The sequence below is a fragment of the Hemicordylus capensis genome, chromosome 4, assembly GCF_027244095.1.
Source record: "Hemicordylus capensis ecotype Gifberg chromosome 4, rHemCap1.1.pri, whole genome shotgun sequence".
Taxonomy (NCBI): domain Eukaryota; kingdom Metazoa; phylum Chordata; class Lepidosauria; order Squamata; family Cordylidae; genus Hemicordylus; species Hemicordylus capensis.
In genome coordinates this window covers 170,234,591-170,254,161 of record NC_069660.1, presented here as the reverse complement: position 1 = coordinate 170,254,161, position 19,571 = coordinate 170,234,591, and the positions used below count along the sequence as shown (strand labels likewise).

At 44.4% G+C, this 19,571-nt stretch overlaps 1 protein-coding gene across 5 annotated transcripts in view; it reads right to left on the bottom strand.

Annotated features, from left to right (window-relative positions):
- Window positions 1–18,489, bottom strand: part of ARAP3 (ArfGAP with RhoGAP domain, ankyrin repeat and PH domain 3) — a 71,442-nt gene extending 52,953 nt beyond the window's left edge. The window contains exons 1-10 of one of the 5 annotated variants that reach the window (XM_053250250.1): window positions 18,335–18,489; window positions 11,950–13,062; window positions 10,952–11,013; window positions 9,620–9,693; window positions 8,031–8,107; window positions 6,365–6,631; window positions 5,324–5,393; window positions 4,807–4,927; window positions 4,219–4,406; window positions 844–950 (exon numbers count right to left, since the gene is read on the bottom strand). In XM_053250250.1, coding sequence (XP_053106225.1) covers window positions 844–950; window positions 4,219–4,406; window positions 4,807–4,927; window positions 5,324–5,393; window positions 6,365–6,631; window positions 8,031–8,107; window positions 9,620–9,693; window positions 10,952–11,013; window positions 11,950–13,019 — 2,036 coding nt within the window. In that variant the 5' untranslated portion in view covers window positions 13,020–13,062; window positions 18,335–18,489. Of the gene's footprint in view, window positions 1–843; window positions 951–4,218; window positions 4,407–4,806; window positions 4,928–5,323; window positions 5,394–6,364; window positions 6,632–8,030; window positions 8,108–9,619; window positions 9,694–10,951; window positions 11,014–11,949; window positions 13,063–18,334 lie in introns of those variants that run through there. The other 4 variants (XM_053250251.1, XM_053250255.1, XM_053250254.1 and 1 more) reach the window with 4 other exon arrangements.
- Between the last annotated feature and the right edge of the window lie 1,082 nt (window positions 18,490–19,571).

Sequence of the window (19,571 nt, the reverse complement as noted above, 5' to 3'; positions counted from 1 at the left end):
TGTGATACAGGGACATGATACTTTAAGCTGTTAACTGTTGTTCTGCCTTGGTTTTGGACACCTGACAAAAGGGCTCATATCTGCAGATTTGCTTCCACAGCATTTAGAAGTCCTTGCAGTCCTTGTTAACCTCTGAGATCCCACCATACGCATACTCTGCCTCATTGAGAGGCTAGAAGAAATGTGGTCCCAGCATCAAGGCTGACCTGCAGGTTTTGGTGGACTCTCAGGCACAGGTTACCCCCTGCCCCTCATCACAGCTCCCTTCGTCCCACACAGCACCATGGCTTCCCTACACACACAAACACACACACACCTCGCCCATCCCGTCTGGGGCTCTGATGAGGTAGCAAAGCATGAAAGTAATGCTGCCCCACTCATTCACCCCTTTCATTTCCTGATGGAAGGGGTGCCCAGCAGCAGCAGACTGCAATCCTCTGATGCTCCAAGGTGCCATTGGGACTAAAAGAAATGTGGGAAAATGCCATTGCTCTGCTCCCTGCAGTGTTCCTCCCACTACAAAATGCCTTTTCAAAGATCCCTGTGAAACAGGGGTGTCTGGGTGTCAGTCTTGACCCAATCTCCCATTTCTCCATGGGACAGAGATCTGGAGGAGGCAAAAGAGTCTTGTGCCCTGTTTATATTGCTGCTGCCAGGCCCTTGTCCCATTGAGAACTGGGGAATTGTCCCAGTGTCTTGGGTTAATGATAGGCCCTCTTCTGGGCTTTAGTCCTTGGTGGGTGTCCAACTATGTCAACTCCTGATGCCAGCCCTGCCCAGGATGCAACACTACAGCACCCGAAGGTCCTGTCCTCTAACTCCATGCGACCCTGTTTGCCTTACCTGAAGATCTTGAATGGGGTGATGAGCTCAAAGCTGCGGCCTTTGGCTTCTCGGATAGTTGTGCCAGGCATCTCTATCAGACAGATGGCAATGCCCATTTTAAAGAACTGGGTGGATGAAATATAGGCAAGAATAATCAGGCCTCAGCTTATAGCAGGAATGAGCTCTTATGAGAGATCCAAAGCCTCCTCACAAAGCCCAATTTCCCACCCTGTTTTCCCCACAAGGCCTGAACAGCACTACAGGGCTCTTGCTCCAGATTGCCTGGACCCTTGAAAAGGAAAACTCCTTGAGGGGTTGGAATACCCTTCAGGTATACTCCTGGCAGTTTTGGATGATACAGATTATCTAGACCCATTTCAAACTGGCTTTCAAGCAAGCTATGGGATTGAAAATGCCTTGGTCAGCCTGATGGATGATCTTCAATTGGCTATCGACAGAGGGAGTGTAGGGTCACACTCCCTCTGTCGATAGCCAATTGAAGATCATCCATAATGACTGATGGTATCGAAAGCCACCAAGAGATGCAAAAGAATCAGCAAGGTCGCTGATTCTTTTGGATTTCTTGGCGGCTTTCTATACCATCAATCATGGTATCCTTCTGGGTCACCTGATGAAGGTGGGATTGGGTGGCACTGTTTTACAGTGGTTCCGTTCCTACCTCTCTGGTAGATTCCAGATGGTGTCACTTGGAGACTGTTGCTCTGCAAAGTGAGGACTAAAGTATGGAGTTCCACAAGACACTGGAGACAGCTCCATACTGTCTCCAATGCTCTTTAACATAATCTACATGAAACTTCTGGGAGAGATCATCAGGAGGTTTGGTGCAGGGTGTTATCAATATGCTGATGACACTGAAATCTATTTCTCCCTATCAACTTCATTAGGAAATGGAACAACTTGCCTAAATGCCTGCCTGGAGGCAGTAAATAGTCTGGATGAGGGATAACAAACTGAAGTTGAATCCAAATAAGATGGAGGTACTGACTGTGAGGGATGGGTTGGATCTGCCTGTTCTGGGGATGGTTTAGATCTGCCTGTTCTGTTCTATAACTCCCCCTGAAAATATCATTCCAAGAGATGGTTTAGATCTGCCCGTTCTGGATAGGGTTACACTTCCCCTGAAAGATCAGGTACGTAGCTTAGGAGTGCTCCTGGATCCAAAACTCTCTCTGGTTTCTCAGGCTGAAGCAGTGATCAGGAGCGCTTTATATCAGCTCCAGCTGATATGTCAGTGACGCTCATTTCTGAAGGTAAATAACCATAAACAGTGGTGCATATGCTTATAACTTCCAGGCTTGACTACTGTAATGCACTCTATGTGGGGCTGCCTTTGTACGTAGTCTGGAAACTACAATTGGTACAGAATGAGGCAGCCAGACTGGTCTCTGGGACAACCCGAAGGGACCATACGTATAACACTGATTTTAAAAGAATAGCACTGCCTGCCAATATCGATTTCTGCTAATAGACATCGAATGAATGAATGAATGAATGAATGAATGAGTGAATAAATAAATAAATAAATAAGTTAGTTTCTGAGTGAAACACAAAGTGCTGGCTATTACTTATAAAGCCCTCAACTATTTGCATCCAAGGTACTTAAGAGAGCACATTCTCATGAAGGTGAGACATGAACCCTGTCACCTATTAAGATCATCTGGAGAGGTCCAGTTACGGTTGCTGCCGGCTCATTTGGTGGTGATTCAGAACAGGACTTTTCTGTGGCTGTTCTGGAGCTTTGGTATATGCTTCCTGCTGAAATAAGAACATCTCCTTCTCTGTTTGCTTTTAGGAAGATGCACCTGTTTTCTCAGGCTCTACACTGAAATTAATTTTAAACTATTTAATTTGTTTTTATTTTATGAGATTGTTTTAACTTTTTATTCTGTGAAATTGTTACAACTATTTTTACTCTGTTTTATATGTGTTGTGTTTTAAATTGTGTACACTGCCTAGAGATGCATATTTCAGGAGGTATATAAATACGATGAATAAATAATAAATAAATACACTTGCTGCAGGTGGACATGCTTCAGGTCTCACTTGTACTGTTTCTAAGCTCAGGTAATAAAACTTTCCTTCTGTTTACTACAGAGTTGATGGTTTCAATTTTCATTTTGCCCTATTTCTCCAACTGATAAGAATTAAATATTCACTTTAGGGTGCAGCAAATTGCAGCCCCATCTCTTAACACCAGCCACATTTGCAATATAAACTAAGATGTCTATACTGTCCTAAATATATCCAAAGTACAATTTTATGGGCTAAGTCTCAATACTAAGCACGCTTATTAGGAAGTAAGACCCACTGAACACAGTGGGATTTTCTTCAAAGTAAACATACATAGGAATACACTACATAATGCCTTCAATTCAAACTTGTGCAAACAGAACAATACTCACACAAAGGATACTTCGCTCCCTACTTCCCCACTGTAGCCCCTGAGCCCTTCAAAAAGCAGATCATGAGGCTTGGAGGAGAACACTCAGGAATGACATGCGATGGGGCACAGAGGGCTCCAGGGTTAAAAGGGAATCACGAGAAAAAGGGCAGAGGCACGTTCTGCATGCAGAACTCCATTCTCAGAAGAAGCCTGTGCCCAATTTTTGGCAACTCTCCCTCCCTTTGAAGCCCCCATGCCCCAACCCATGCCTTTTCCAAAGTTGCTAACCCGCAGGAGCAACCTTTCAGGTGGATTTGGGGGGCTGCAAAATCCCACTAATGAATATTGTTCTACTCACACGTCTGGATCTAACCCGATAATAATCATATCTCTCTGTCTCTGTCTCTCTCTCTTCTAAAATTAGTGAGGTAAGTTTAGGTTTCATAATAAAGTAGCCACTGCATATTTCATTTTCACCCCAACTGGAAAATGACATCTCCCCCTCTCCTACTGCCAGAACCATTCCTGAATTTCCATTGATCACAGCACCCCTGTACCTACGTGTGGCACACATACAAGGCAAATGTAATGTTGATGTGGTCAGGCCCACAGCAGGCAGGATAAGAATCTATACACAAACCCAGGCTTCAGATAGAAACTGTACTTCCAACTCCTGTCTTTGGCCTATCATTGACATCATATTCCCCAACCCCACTCCAATTCCATTACCAATCAGAGCTGCCACCCTACTGTAACATTAATCCATACAAACATGTCACAGAAAAATCCCAACACAAAAAAGTGATATCTTCATCCAGTTCCCAAAGTTCGAGGAGCAGAAACACACACACACACCGCAGGAATTCATAGGTTATCCTATGTATTCCCTGAGGCAGAGCACCATATGTGTGTGTGTTTCTGATGAGGCAGCAGGTCTAGAAAATTCTCTAGAGACAAATTCCCAATACAGAAAAGTTCTGATCTCTCACCTGCTCACTTTTGTACAGCCACATCTCAGCGAGAGCTAGCACCACAAATAGCTTGGACTTGTAGCCCTTGAGCTCTAGGTAGCCAGACTTTTGGAGGGGACTGCTACTCCTGAGAGAAGGCCGGGGAGAAAGCAGCCGCTGCTCAGTCACCTTCTGCTGCAGGGTGCTGCGCCATTCATTCCGTTGGGCTGCAATGACAGAAGTCCTATAAAAACTACAGATAATAAACAAAAGGCTTGCAAGGGCTGCAGAAGTTTTGGAAAGTTACTTCCAATGAAAAGTTGTTGTAAACCGCCCAGAGACGTGAGTTTTGGGTGGTATAAGCATATGTTAAATAAAATAAAATCATAAATAAAGTGGCAGAAGCATCATGTGCAGACCCCCAAGCAAGATTTATCCTTGCCCCAAAATAAAGAGCAGAACAAGGAGGGCAGTGGGGGGGTGTGTGCAAAGGCAGGCAGTGAGAGGCAGAGAATGGGTGCCTGCTGGAGGAGGATAGTGAACCATTTAAGATGGAGGGAAGGAGGAAGAAGGAGAAGGAAAGATGAAGGAATGGAGGCTAGCAGGGCTCAAGATGGGATCTCTCACCCTCACTTTCAGCTCTGAAGACAAAGACCCTGTGGCTAGTGACAACTTGGAATTTGCTGTCTTTCGTGGAACGCACCATCTCAATGACAGAGAGAGGAATCACACCCTTTGGGTACGGCTCCTGCAACAGTCCAAGCAGGCAGGATATGAGAACCCCCAATCACAGTCAGCAGCACCTTGCTCTTTAGGGAGTTCAGCTTTGATTTTGCTCCACTGAATCTTGGTTCCAGATGAATTGATAATCTACCTCAACACTCTCCTCCCTGCTACAAGAGAAGACGAAGAGTGATGCTCCTGAGACTCCAAAGAATGATGGAACCCATGGCTGAGGAGCTTTTTGCTCTCTTGTACTCTTCACTGCTATCCCCACATCTCCTTGCCTTCTATGGAAGGCTCACCCTTCTTTCGCCAGTTAACCTGAACCTTCCCTGCATTACCCAGCAACCTTTCTTCCATCTCTTCCTCCAGTCTCCCTAACACTTTCAGCCATTCAGTGTTAGCAGCCAGAGGTTCCTACCTTCTCATTGTTGAAATACATGAGGTTTTTCCCATCAAATCTGACAAAGCGTCGCTGAAAGACATAATTCCTGTTGGTAATGAAAGGGAAGCCAAGTGAGCCAAGAGCCCTTAACTATGGACATCTCTCTGCATTTATTAAGGGCTTATTCAATAACTGGTAGGGAGCACTGCTAGATCACAGATCTGTAGGGCTCAGTCTCTGGATCTTAGGGATGTAGAAAAACTGTCTGAGAAATTACTACCCACATTTCTCCTTGGGAGGAACCCTGTGATACTTTTTGAATTTATCTGAAAAGAAGATTTGGTTCCAGCCTAGCACGAAGGTTGTCAACAGTTTAAAGAATATTTAGTTGAATATTAATCTGCCTTTTAAAACAGATTAATAAATCTGCCCATTACCAAAACCACACACAGTACAGGTATCTTTTTTTGGGGGGGAAGCTTAAGCTTAATATGATAAATCATTGTAAACCGCTTAGAGAACTTCGGCTATAGAGCGGTATATAAATGTAAGTGCTATTGCTATTGCTATTAAGAATTAAGGGCCTAAGTATGTTTATTTACTTATAAATTTCTATATCATCTTCCCTAAAAATTAAAGCCTAAAGCTAATATACTGTACAAATATACAAAAAGCACACTAAAATAAATATTTAACGATAAAATTACTCTAAAAATAACAAGCAAAAACTGGGGGGGGAAACCCAAATATAATGTAGCTGATACCAATTATTTTAAAGGCCTTGTGAAAAAGAAATATTTTTAATTTCTATTTTAAAATGAACAGGAGGGAGTCAGTCAGATTTCAGTGGGCAGCATGTCTCAAAGTCACAAGGCTGCCACCAAGAAGGTTCTGTCTCAGATACCCATCAAAAGGTTTTTCGGCTAAGAGGCAGACCTGAGAGCAGGGCCTCAGAAGTTGACCGCAGGGCACCAGTAGGTTCATAAAAATGGTCCTTAAAGTAACCTGATTCCATACTGGCATTTTGAACTGAACCCAGAAGTGAACTGGTAACCAGTGCAATTAATATAAACCTACCCCTGTGGGGAGAGCTTGTCTAGCCAGCCGCTGAGCACAGTGGGTGGCCGTTCCGACAGTGAGGTATAACTGGCATAGGGGGAGATGGTCAAGTCATCCAAAGTTTCATCAGGATACAAGTGGTCTGAGAGTGTGAATGGAGAGCTTTTGCCCCGTAGAACATCAACTGTAGAGTAGCTTTCAGTCTCATTCTGGGCAACGTGGCTGATGACACCAACCTCTCTCGTAGCAGTGTGGCCCTTTCCTTCTGTGCTAATGCTTCTGCTTCTGAAAAAAACAGACTTAGATAAGCTGGATCTATGAAACACAAACCACCCACCAGAAGAAGAACAAATTGCACTGGGGGCTGGGGAAGCCAACTTTCTGGGTAAGAAAGGTAACTCACTAGAGCCCTCTTCACAAATTTCCACCCTGTATTCAGAGAGAAAGGGACTGGGAGTGTGCCAATTAGCCCCCCCTCCATACACTGGTGCACTCCCAGCTGCATCTCCCCAGGCATCCTCATGTTTAGCACTAGTGCAAATGTGGGAGATGTAGGGAGAGGTCCTCCTCTGGTTTCCAGTCATGCAATTTCTTTCCATGCTCCCTTGGACATCCCCTCATTCCACAATAGATGAGCACTGAATACAATGGCGTTTGGAGGGTATGGCTTGGGAATGCATTGATGCAGCAGGAGGACATGATTAGCCAGCATGTTTCCACTCCCCCTTTCTCTGTGTTCAGCAAACATGGGGAGTGAATGCTCAAAGAGGATCAATAAAAGGGGCAATTCCCATATTTGGTCCCTTCTGAGATATCATTTCAAGGCAGAAGATCAGGAAATGGGGATCATGGGTAGTGTTGTGGCCATTTATCCATTAGTACTCCTCATTACAGCCAGAAGGCAGAGAGGAAGGTCAGCTTCCTACTTTTCTACAGCACAATCAGTCCCTCTCTGACTTCTGGTCTTACCAGAAGCACAGGCAACCATCATTATCACTGTTTCATAGAACAGCACAGTGTAACAGTCATGGGTTCCTGCCTGCCTTTTGACCTCAAAACCAGGGCAAGAGCTGTTGCTGTTGCTGTAAAGCTAGAAAGAAGAAATAGTGCAACTTCCATAGCATAGCCTTGCTTAAACATAGGATTGCTTAAACACTATGATTGTGAGCCCAGATGCCTGCAGGCATTTACTCTCTAATTTCAAGATGGGCCATGGGCCCATCAAGAAATGCTGCTTTCCTGGATCTCTGGAAGCCCTGTTTGATATTCCCTTTGGTTCCCTTTGAGCTTTTAGTGGACATTGCCAACACATCTTTAAATGCGTCTTTGAAGTCATGGAGCCAGAAACTGTCTTAAAAACAATATTTTCTACAAGCCACATTTTGTACCACAATTGAGATTTTTTGCAGGACAGGATAAAAAAGAAAGAAAGAAAAGGAAATGGCATTAACTCTGATCTTGCCACTACGAGAAAGGTCATGCACACTGTCTGGTGAGGACCTTTTGGCACATACACAGCTGCACTGCAGCCCTATATTTGATACTCTCTAGGAAGGAAGCAGAGTCCTTTCTGAAATATTGTCTTTGCAGGCCCTTCCCAGGAATTCCTTGTTCCCATGTAGTCTCCTTCTCCATTGGTTAAACAGAGATAAGTAGTAGAGACAGAGTGACTAGAAGGACTTACATGGGCACTCCTTCTCCTTGGTTCGGTGCACACTCTGGCAACTCTTCATATTCCTGCCATTCAGGTGATGCAGTATCCTGGAAAGAGATTCTCACAGGATGCTTAGGAGGTCAGAGCAGTGCCTACTTTCTCTTGATCTACTCTCAAGTAAGCTCCAGATTTCTGTTCCCTGTGCACAAGTGATGCCTATCAAAATGGACCTCCTGATCTATCTATTCCAGCTGTTTCGCACAATGGGTTGGCTACCTCTGGGCCTCTGGGAAACAAATTTCCAGAAAGTAACAAACATCCCTTCCAGGCCTCTTTCTAACATTTTCCAATGTTACACTTTCCTTTTTCAATGTCCCAGCACAATGAGCTGACATTTTCAGCAGCCTACCCATCACTGTTCTAAGATCTCTTTTTGTGAAGCAATTAAAGCCTGTTCAGACCCCATCAGCAAATATGTGAAGCAGGATTTTATTTGCCCTATTGTGCACAACTTTATATCTACATGTATTGAATCTGCCTTTTTTGATGCCCATTTACCTAGTCTGAAAATATCTTTCTGGAGCTCTTCACTTCTTCACTATCCTGAATTGTTAGGTTTCATCCACAATTTTGGGTGAGCAACTGCCAACAGAGAGGCCCTTAAAGGAAGTGGAGGTTGCAGCAATGAAATTCTTCATTGTGCCTTGACCCAGCTCCATCTTAAGACACCTCTCCTCTCCCAACAGCATTGTGCATTGCATTTGAATTGTTGGTTATAATTGCTATGTGCTCCTTTGAGAACCATTTTGTGTCTGAAAAGAGGGATAAAAATATATACAAAATTAAAGCTACAGGAGAACCTCATTACTCACAGGGGTTCCACTCCTTGCCTACTACTGTGAGTAATGGAACTATGAGTAATGAGGCACTATGGCTACGGGGAAAGAAGGGTTAGGTTCCAGGGTGGAGGGAGAAAGCCAGAACACTGGCCAGAAATGGCCCAGAATAGCGAAAAAACCTTCTGTGGCATGCTCTGTGTGGATCCCCCATGTGCCAAGGAATGCCCCCCCCAGGACAAAATGCCTCCAAAAACCTCAAAAAATGTGGGAGGGGGAGTTCATTTTTTGAAGAAACAAGCTGCAAAATGGCTCATTTAAACAAAATGGTGAGCAGAAGTGACCTCCCCAGTCACTTCTGCCCCTAGGAACCACGGATACATGGGTTTTAACCCTATCATATCTGCCGATACTGGAAACAGGTGTCTATTAGACACCCTGCGGATACATGGAACCATGAATAGCGGTTCCACAAATAAACAGGTTCTCCTGTATACTTAACTGGATATCTCACTGATTCTAGGCCATTTATGAAGATACACTGGTACCACTACAGATCTTTGAGGGACCCTACTATTTGCTTACTTGCATTCCTCCCATTAAGACAGTTCCTAACATAGTACCTCTGGCACATTCCTAACCACTTCTGAGCTTTAATGAGCAGCCAGCTTGACCATGGCTGGCGTTACTAGCACTGACCCTGAGCAGCTCAGCAGGATCAAAGTGAAGCATTGCCATTGTCTTTCAGCTCCTCTTCTTTCAATGTATTTCCAAGAATCTCACCTGTTCCTGAACAGACCAACAATGTCCAAACATGCCCTCGCAGTAGGGACTGATGGGCTCCTCAACAGTGGCTGCTGGTAAACAGAAGTAAGAAAGGCAATGATGTGACAGAGATAAGGAGAAAAGGCCCACAGGAGACCTCTCTGCTCACAGAAGGGTCAAAGCACAGAAAATCCGTCCTTGGATCTTTTTTGACCTAAGGTTAGCCTGGGGTGGGTGGGGGCGGGTTATGAATTGGACTGGAGCATTAGCAGTGGAGGAGAGGGATTAATCTCTGCTAACTGGGCAAACAAACAAATGGAAAACAAATGGATCATAGAACAAATCAATCCAGAATTTTCACTTGAGGCACAAATGATCAGGCTCAAACTATCATACTCTGGACACAATATGCAAAGACTCAGCTCCCTTGAGAAGTCCATAATGCTGGGGAAAGTTGAAGGAAAGAGAAGAAGAAGATGACCAGCGGCAAGGTGGATGGACTCGATTACTACAACAATGAATGCCCCACTGAGAGGCCTAAAAGGCCAAGCTGAAGACAGATTATTCTGGAGAGAATCAATCATGTGGTCGCTAAGAGTCGACACCGACTTGACGGCACTTAATCAATCAATCAATCAATCAATCAATCAACTAGGCAAAGAGGAACTTTTCAAAACGGTGATTCTCTTTATATTCAGCTCTTTATATCCAGCCAATGGCCCTGTTCAACCCCCCAAAACATCCCTCCAGTGGCTACTGCTGGTGTATACCTTTTGTTTCTTTTTAAACTTAAAAGGCCTTTAAAACTTAAAGGCCTTTTGGGGTCTTATTATTCTTTTTCTATGTAAACTCCTTTGAGAACTGTTACAAATAATAATAATCGTCATCATCATATCTTTAATTCTTCTTTAGTTATCCCAGACCCTTGGAAAGGGCCTGATAATTAAAGTACCAAATCCAGTCAATAATATCTGGTAGACTGTGTGTAAATAGCATCATCATCATCATCTCCTCCCCCCATTGTTTCCATAGCCTAAATTGCCCCCCAAACTGTGATTTGCCCTGTAAGGGGTGGGGGGGGAGGCATGCTTTCCTCTGCAGATGTAATACCAACTTTGGAGAGGGGGAAATTTGGATTTAGCAAATCGTATAGGTCAAAAGTGTTTAGTGCCCCCTTGCTTCAGCCGAATTCAGAGCCCCTCCCCACAGCTGCTTTTGGTGGTACGTGGGGGAACCTGGGAAGGTTCAGTCATGGATTGTCCACATTTTGTCTATTCTGGGCCTGAGCTTCAGCTTGTAAGAGAGTCTCTACTAAATTCCTAGTCTCTCTCTGCTTTACTATGTTCTCACCTGATCTGTTGGCAAGGCCCTGCGGTGTATGGTGCAGATCCGGGAAGAGCTGTTCCAGGGAACTGAATGAATGGAAAAGAAATGTAATTCTTGGAAAGATACCATATTTCAGATCCTTTATTACCTTTGCCAACATCTCTGAAGCCATGCATTCTTAGATACACCAACTAGACCATCTCTGCACATCCCCTTCACGTTACAATCTGGTCTCCACTTATAAACTTGTCCCACTCCAGCTGTTTGATTTGGTTTTATTCATTATATAGTGTTTAATAGGCCTGTGCATCGGATCTCAGGCTCTGACTGTGAGGCACCCCACCCTGGCAGTGTGCAGAGGTGTGCACTCCCGGCATGGCCAGCGCTAGACAATACTTGCTATTTCCAGTGTGGGCTCGGAAGGATTGGATTCTAGGATTGGAAGCTGTGAATAGGATGTCAGGAAAGCACATGGGATTGCCAGGTGGGTGAGAATGGGACACTGGGAAGGTGCATGGGGACTCCTGGAAACTGTAGTTCCTCCAGCGAACTATCTATCTATCTATCTATCTATCTATCTATCTATCTATCTATCTATCTATCTATCTGTCTAACCAACAAGTACTCCATGTCCTCAGGATGCAAAGCAGCTTAGGATTCTTGCCATTCAATTGCAGAGTCTACCGAGCCTGTAAACGAGCAGCTTCCCTGTGTAAAAGGTGCTGCAGTTAGCTATGCTATTCATTCATGACCTCTCTGTAGCAATGCAAGCCTGCATTCTCAAGGGCCATGAAAAGGATTTTGTTCCAGCTCACGTACCCTCAGCTCCATATATCATATAGGCAGCTGGCTACAATGTCCAATGGGAATCCATTCAATAGTCACTGCAGAAGCGACAGGAATGCAGAACTAAGCAGGGAAATTCATCTACCGGGGACCCCCTTCCTGTTCTACCTGAGCTGCTTCTGCTGGCTTCCTGAGGGAGTGTGAGCTGTACTGCTCGGAGGAGCAAACATACTCACATAGAATTCTCCACGGCCACAGTCCCGTTTTGCATGGCTAGGCCTGATGGCTGTGTGCTGGGCTGACTCCTTGGAGACTCCTTCACCTTCATGCTTCTAGACGGCAATGGCAGGAGCCCACGTCCCTCATAAGTAACGTCTGTCACTATATCTTTCCTATCCCGTTGAGAGGCTGACTTGGTGAGGGCAGCTGGAGGCAGCAACATCCCTCTCTGCACTTGGGTAGTGGTTGAAACGAACTCTGTTGGGCTGGGGTTCGCAGGCTGCTTCTTGGAGATGAAACATGGAGGGGTAAAAAAAAAGGAGGTTTCAAACCCATGCTTGGTCTCATGGCTCATTTCGTTCAAATGAATAGAAGAGTGCAGAGCAGATTCTGAGTTATTCTTCCTTGGTCTACCCTGGGGTGACAGAGTGGCCTCTGGCAGTTTATCTCCAGCCTGGTATTCTGAGGCATTCTCAAACTTCTCAGCATCTGTGGTGCTTTCCCCTGGATCAAATCCTTCAAGGATAATAAACATTTGTTCAGAGTCAGAACTAGATATACATGCCGGCACAGACATTTGTGCTGATGGCAATGAGGCTTGCTCTGGCTTGACGACTCGGTGCGCATGAGGGAACACAGTCCTAGGTTTGGGTATCGGCTTGGCCACAGGAGGAGCTGGTTCCTTATCTGGTGGCAGAGGTTGGCCGTGATCTGCTGAGTCATGGTAAGCCTCAGGGCCAGAAATGGATTCTGCCAAGACTTCTTTATTTTGGCCAGTGTCATTACTCTCATCAGTCTTAGGCCTATCCAGAGAATCTGCACATTTGCCAAACCTGTAACGGGCATCTCCTGCCATGTGTCCAAGTTGGTCCCTCACAAGCAGCTGAGTTTGTTGCACTAAGCTCAGGATCCTTTTGCGGTGCCCAGTAGGAGTGATGCCAAGCTTCTCAAGGTCCTCCTTACCCAGAGGTATTGCATCCTTCACGGAGTAATATCCGTGCTGCTTGAAGGCATCCCGATATCTCTCCAGGTGAATGATGGCAAGCCAGTCTGCAATGTCAGAGTCCACACAGCACTGGGGGCGCATGTCCCTTTGACAGGAGAGGAAGGAGGTTTTTTGGCCCTACCATCTGTGAGAAGCAAAGGGAACAGTTAGAGGTCTGGTATAGAAAAGGTTGTGGCGCTGATACTGGATCTGGGAGCAATGGAGAAGAGTAAGTCTATTGCACTCTTCAATCTGCATCATGCATCTCCATGCTTGTTCCAACTTTGTGGGGTTAAAATGCCCACCGTTCATACAGCTTCAGCTCAAATAATAAGCACAAATTGTCTTTCCCCTGGCCTAGCCTCATGGTTATTTATTTATTGGGTTTATATACCGTCTAGTATAAAAATCTCAAGGCGGTGTACAGAATTTAAACATAATTAAACAGAATTAAAACATAAAATATAATATAAAACATTTAAAATTCATAAAAAGATAAAAATCATAATAGATAAAAATACATTAAAATTGAAAAGTTAACATCCTTCAACATTTTAAGGCTAACATCCTTTGTATGTTGAAAGTTGTCTAGATGAAATTTCCTTGAAATCTGCAGTGATCTGACATAGAGGCTTCCCCCTCTCAAAGAGAGAGGGCTGACAACTGGATCCAGGAGGGTCAACTTCCACTAGAAAAAGGCAGGCCCTGTGCAAAGCTCTGGGAATGATTCTGGGCTGAGAAATCAGCCTGTGCTCTTTGTGTTTTTCTGTGGGCATGCAGGGAAGGCATTTAGAATCCCACCCTCTGGGAAGGAAGCCATAACCCCATCCAATAGCATAACAACTGGTTTGTGGCTAGAACAAGATTCTCCCAAAGGAAGGAACTCTGATAGTGACCAATGTGCAGAGGGGTTTGTGGATGAAAAGGCACTGCCTAACTGCTGGTGGAGGTCATGGGAGAGGTTAACGAACTGTGAGTCACGCACAGCAAGACACCCCCCACCCCCCCGCACACAGCTAGGCCAGCAGGTCAATAACACAGCACAGAGGCTCAGGATGGAAAGGCCCCCCACCCCACTGCTTTGCTGCTTGAAGTCTTCCCTACTTTCTCCCCAGAGCAGTTCCCCCTCCAAGAAAAAAGCCCTCTCCAATTTCTTCTCCCAGATCAAGACCAACTACTTTCATTTCATTTGGATAGATGTGTGCCTTAAAGCAGTCTATTTCGTCCACATCAGCAGTTAGCAAGTAATGACAAACCCCTCCCCTCCCTGGGCAGTTTGTGCTCCTGATTTCAGCTGCCTTGCAACACATTAATCTGCTTATTTCTCACTTCTCTTCCCGTATCTTTGACTCCTGGGTGTGGGCTGTTGTTTCACCTTTTCCTGCTGGATTAATTCAGTTTCATTTCATCGAACTTTGTGGGCAGGGTGGGCTATTCAAGCTTTGCCATGATTTATGGCAATGGCAGATGCCTCAGACAAGATGTAGTGCCTCAGGCTTAGGCTTCTGTCTTGTGGTTAACAACTTCCTTTCTCTAGGAAGGAAGCAAAAAGGAACAGTAGGGGAAGAGATGCTTCACTGTATTTTAAAAACGTGTATTTTATTTTGTTTTATTTAAAGCATGTATACCTGACTTTCCACTATCAAACCATGCATACGTTTGGAACTCTGTGATGGGCACAGTGATTTGCACTACTGGCTTTTGGCAAGTAGTGGCTTGTCAAATCACAGACCACTTCTCTGCTCTGTGAATTGGTGCAGAGAACAGGTGGGCAGATAAAGAGATAAACATCCCTACTTCTACCACATCTTCACTCCAAATCCACCTCTTGAAGTTGCTTTTCCCTGGGAAAGCAGTCTTTGGACTGATTACTTGTGATTACTGATTACAATACAAGCTTTTCAATGAATGATTTTCCAATACAGCTTTTCTTATGGTTAGGGAAATTTGTAGATGATAGGTCTATTGACAGCTATAAGCCACGACAGCTAAATGGAACCTCCATGTACAGAAGCAGTATGCCTCTGAACAGTAGGTACTAGGCTCAAACAAGAATGGATGGTTATCACTTTCATGCCTCGTTTGTGAGCTTCCCAGAGGCATTCGGCTGTCTACAGCTGGAAACAGAATGCTGAATTACTGTAGATCTTGGTCTGACCAAGCAAGGCAGTAACTATGTTCTGAAACAGGCATGGTCTGATCATGGTCTAGTTTAAAAATAACAACCTAGAGGCACCCCTTGGTCCATCAAAAATTTACAAAGCAAGGGTGCATACTTGGGGTCTCTTCACATTTACAAGTTTAACCAGTCTTTGCTAAGTGATCCAGAGTATGCACCTTTGCTTAAGTATGTTAAGAAAAACCTTGCTGTATCAGACTACAGTCTACCTAGTCCAGCATTCTAGACTGGGGAGGGGAAAAAAAAAACAAATTATGTCTCGCTCTGTGTGTGTGTGTGTGCCTTATTTTATGTTCATGTGTCATCATTTCTTATTTTTACTCTGGCTAGGGACCTCAAATGCCGGAAGTAGCCTGGGCCACTCTGGACCTCTGTGCGGGCATGGAGGCAATGCTTATTCTTCCTCACTGGCAGTAGGTGCAGCTGCTGGTGGTTCCAAAGCAGAGCTATACGATATTTTTAGGGGCCTTGTTTGCCAAACAGCACAGAGTGGATGTTTCCCTATGAATCAAACTGCTCCACACTATACCATATGTGCTCACTCCGCCGTGGCTGGGTCTGTTTTTCCACTTCCTCCATTTCCTCCCATTGTTCAGTGCAGGCTTCCTTCCTGTTGCTCTCTCCCACCCACCCCTCAAGACAGGAATTACTTCAGCTCTGCACTATGTGTGCATGTGTCAGTGGTTCTGTGTAATTTTTACATGTTAGTCAACCTGTGGAGTGTGTGCTTAAGGCCTAGTTCTTACGGAACTGGTAAAACAGGGTCTGGGCTGTACCTGACTGCAGATTGCAAGTGGGGGCTCACGTGTTGGAATGATCACACACACACACACACACACACACACACACACACACACACACACACACACAAAACTAGCACATCATGAAGAAGAATTCTAGTCTAGTCTTCTTTGATATGCTAATTTTCAAGATGAAGGGAGCTCTTTTGTATGGAGAAGGGCACCTGCAGTTAGATATGTTACAGTCAAGACTCGGGTTGATCACCTCAGCGAGGCAAGAGAGAGCTGGCTTTGCATTCTGCAGTGCATGCACACACACACACACACACACACACACACACCTGTGTCCAAGAGTCTCTGTATAAGGGAATGTAAGAAAGGATTCTTAATGATAAGAAAAGCTATATACTTTGCAGTACAAATGACACTCCAAAGTAAAAAAAAAAATCAAATGGTCTGAGTCATCCCAACGGTAATTAAGTCTAAAACAAAGATGCTATGAAAAGCAGAGCTCACTGCTGTGCAATTGTATCACTGAAGGAAGAAAAGGAAGAGCACTGAGAATCATAAAGAGTGCCTTGCGGGCCATCTAGTCCAACCCTCTGTTCAATGCAGGAGACCCAGAACTAAAGTATCCCCTACAGATGGCTGTCCAGCCTCTGCTTAAAGATCTCAAGTAAGGGAGAACCCACTCCTCAGGTAACTGATTCAACTGGCAAACTGCTCTTACTATTAAGAAATGTTTTCTACTGTTCAACCAAAATCTACCCTCCTGTAACAAGTCAATTAGATCCAGTCTTTACTTCTTTTTTGTGACAGCCCTTGAGGTACTTGAAGAGTGCTTTCATGTCTGCCCCATCAGTCTTCTCTTCTCCAGGCTAAACAAATCCAGTTCCTTTCCTGATGTACTTTAAGGCACCCAAACGAGGGCTCCTCAAAGGGGTGGGGGTGTATTCCACTGAACACCAATGTTCAGTCATCACAATCAATATACATTCTGCACTTGACAAATATCAATTTTTGTTGCCTCCATAAGATGTGAGTATCAGAGTGGTTTAAAATTAGCCAGCTGCCATTTCTAACTGTAGGGTAATATAGGACAGCCAATTATTATGCAGAATACCTCCTCTCTGCACACTAATCTGCCCAGGTCCTGGTTATACTGAAACTCAAAATAATAAAATAAAGGGAGGAAATCTTCACAGAATTGGGGAGAATTCCAAATAAAAGCTCAGATTTGCTAATCCTTGTGGATATCTTTCAATTCCTGTTATGTTTTTCCTTCATAGATACATTTGTGTCTTCTTATAAATTTACAGGTTCTCTCTGTTATTTTATGTAGTGATTATTCCAATGCTGGTTGATTTGATGCTTTATAGAGTTGGCTGCATTTTGTGTTCATAATCCAGGTAGATTTGCAGGATTCCTCCACAATTATTCTTGAAGGGAGGAAAACCATTATTTGGTCTCAGATACTTTTTATAGTGCATCTCCAAGCACTTACATCTCCCTCCCTCCCTCCATCCCAGTCTCAGCTGTGAGGCACAGAAAAAGTAGTGATTAATCCATTTAATCATCACTCTACCCTACTCTCAGTCAAGGTGGTTAATGAGCAGTACAAGAGCGTAGTTTTCCCATCTGAGTGAAGTAGGGATTCTAATTCAAATAATAAATGTGTCCAAGGGGTGGTAGTTATTTAAGATTAGTACAGATTAATTAATTTACTTGAATTAAGATAGAGAACTAGCATGCAGTCAGAGAACCTCTCTTGGTACTGACAGTACTGAACTCAGGCTTCTCCAGTGTGCACAGTCTTCTTTCTTTTCTGAGGGTAGTAGGTTATGCATGATTGTTCTTCACGAAGGGAAAGAAAGTGGAAGAGATGCATTTTTAATACAAAAGACCACCATGGCTTCTGTATGCTTTAAATTTGCATTGCAAACCAACTGAAGCAAGATCTCCTTTAAGTTTTGTGCATGAAAATACTTCTGCTTCCATATAATGCCAGTGTAAAACATACATTGACCAGAATGTTCAGTTTGTTGTTCAATGGAATGGAATGTTCAATGAATGTTCAATATTCAATGTATTGAACATTGAACAAATTGTCTCTTCTTGTACCACTTCCCCTTCTTCAGGAACAAATGATCCAGGAGGTTTTTCATTTTCACACGTGAAGCTTATATCACCTTTGAGACTCTCTGGAGAAAATGAATATTTAATCCACTGGTCATGTGAATAAACATAATTCACTTATTCTATGTGAATAAGGAACCCAGGGTTCACGTTGTGATCGCAAGCCCGATTGAAAGCAAGAGCGGCTTTAAACTTCAAGCCCGAAAACGAAGTGACAGGCACAAATACAAGAGAGAGGCTCAAAAGGCTATTTAAGCCGTCTGTGTGAAAACGCCCAGAACTGTTAGTTGGTGGACAATCAGCCAGGATGGTGTGAGCCCGGAGCGGAGTCTGCCTCCCTCACCCCTTGCCCTCAGTCTCACCTCGCTTTCCACTGTGTGGGACCTGCCATCCCCGGCAGGATCAGCCCCCTGTGGGTGGGGGGGAGAGGGAGGCGCCTGAGTCGTCGCGGGGTTTCTAGCGCGTTTTCGGGGTGAACCACTGCAACAACTTCTGCTTAGCAGCCTTGCTCGGGACGCTGCTCTGCTGGTCCCACAGCAAGGACCCTCCCCTTCGTCCGCTGTCGGACCACGCCTCACCCCTCCACAGCGGGTCTGGCAGGAGAGGTAAAATGGGCATGTATAACGAGCCAGATATCTAGTGAGCGGGGAGGGACTATCAGTGCAGAAGAGCAAGAATCTGACGATAGATTATCTTTAAAGTGATTGCCCTGTATTACATATGAATAAACCAAACCATAAACTAAATTATATAACGTAATGTTTACAAATGGAAGTTTAGTGCTTGCCAGTTATTCCAATGACTGCTCTCTTTGGCATTGCTGGAATCAGTGGTGCACCAAGGTAATTTTGGAGCCTGGACCTAAAGCCCCCTACCCCCACACACACACACACACACACACACACACACACACACATCCCCTGCCTAAAGCCCCCTACCCCCAACACACACACACACACACACACACACACACACACACACACACACACACACACACACATCCCCTGCTGCAAGTTAGCATCATCATCTAATCATCCCAAGCTCATAGAGTTGCACTTGCAAAAGGACCTCATGGCCCTATCTCTGGTCTGTGCTACAGAATCATTTCCTGGATACGCTGAAGATGCTCAAACTGGCTCAGATTTTCTTAATCTAGCAGCCTTTCCTTGAGTCTATATAGTATGCCCCTATTTAACTGAACATAGCATCTTTGGCTGTGCTGGCTCCTTTCAGGATTATACGAATACAAATACGATGGATATTTATATACTACTTTTCAACAAAGGTTTCCAAAGTGGTTTACATCGATTTAAATAAATAAAATAGCTCACTGTCCCCAAAGGGCTCACAATCTAACAGAGCAACATAAGACAGACACCAATAACAGCCACCGGAGGGATGCTGTCTGGGGGATGGATAGGGACAGTTGCTGTCCCCCTGCTAAAAAACAAGAATCACCACCTTAAAAAGGTGCCCCTTTGCTCAGTTAGCAGGGGACTATGAGCCCTTTGGGGACAAGGAACCTTATTTTTGCTATGTAAACTACACTGAGAACCTTTTTCTTGAAAAGCAGTATATAAATGTGATTATATATAATAT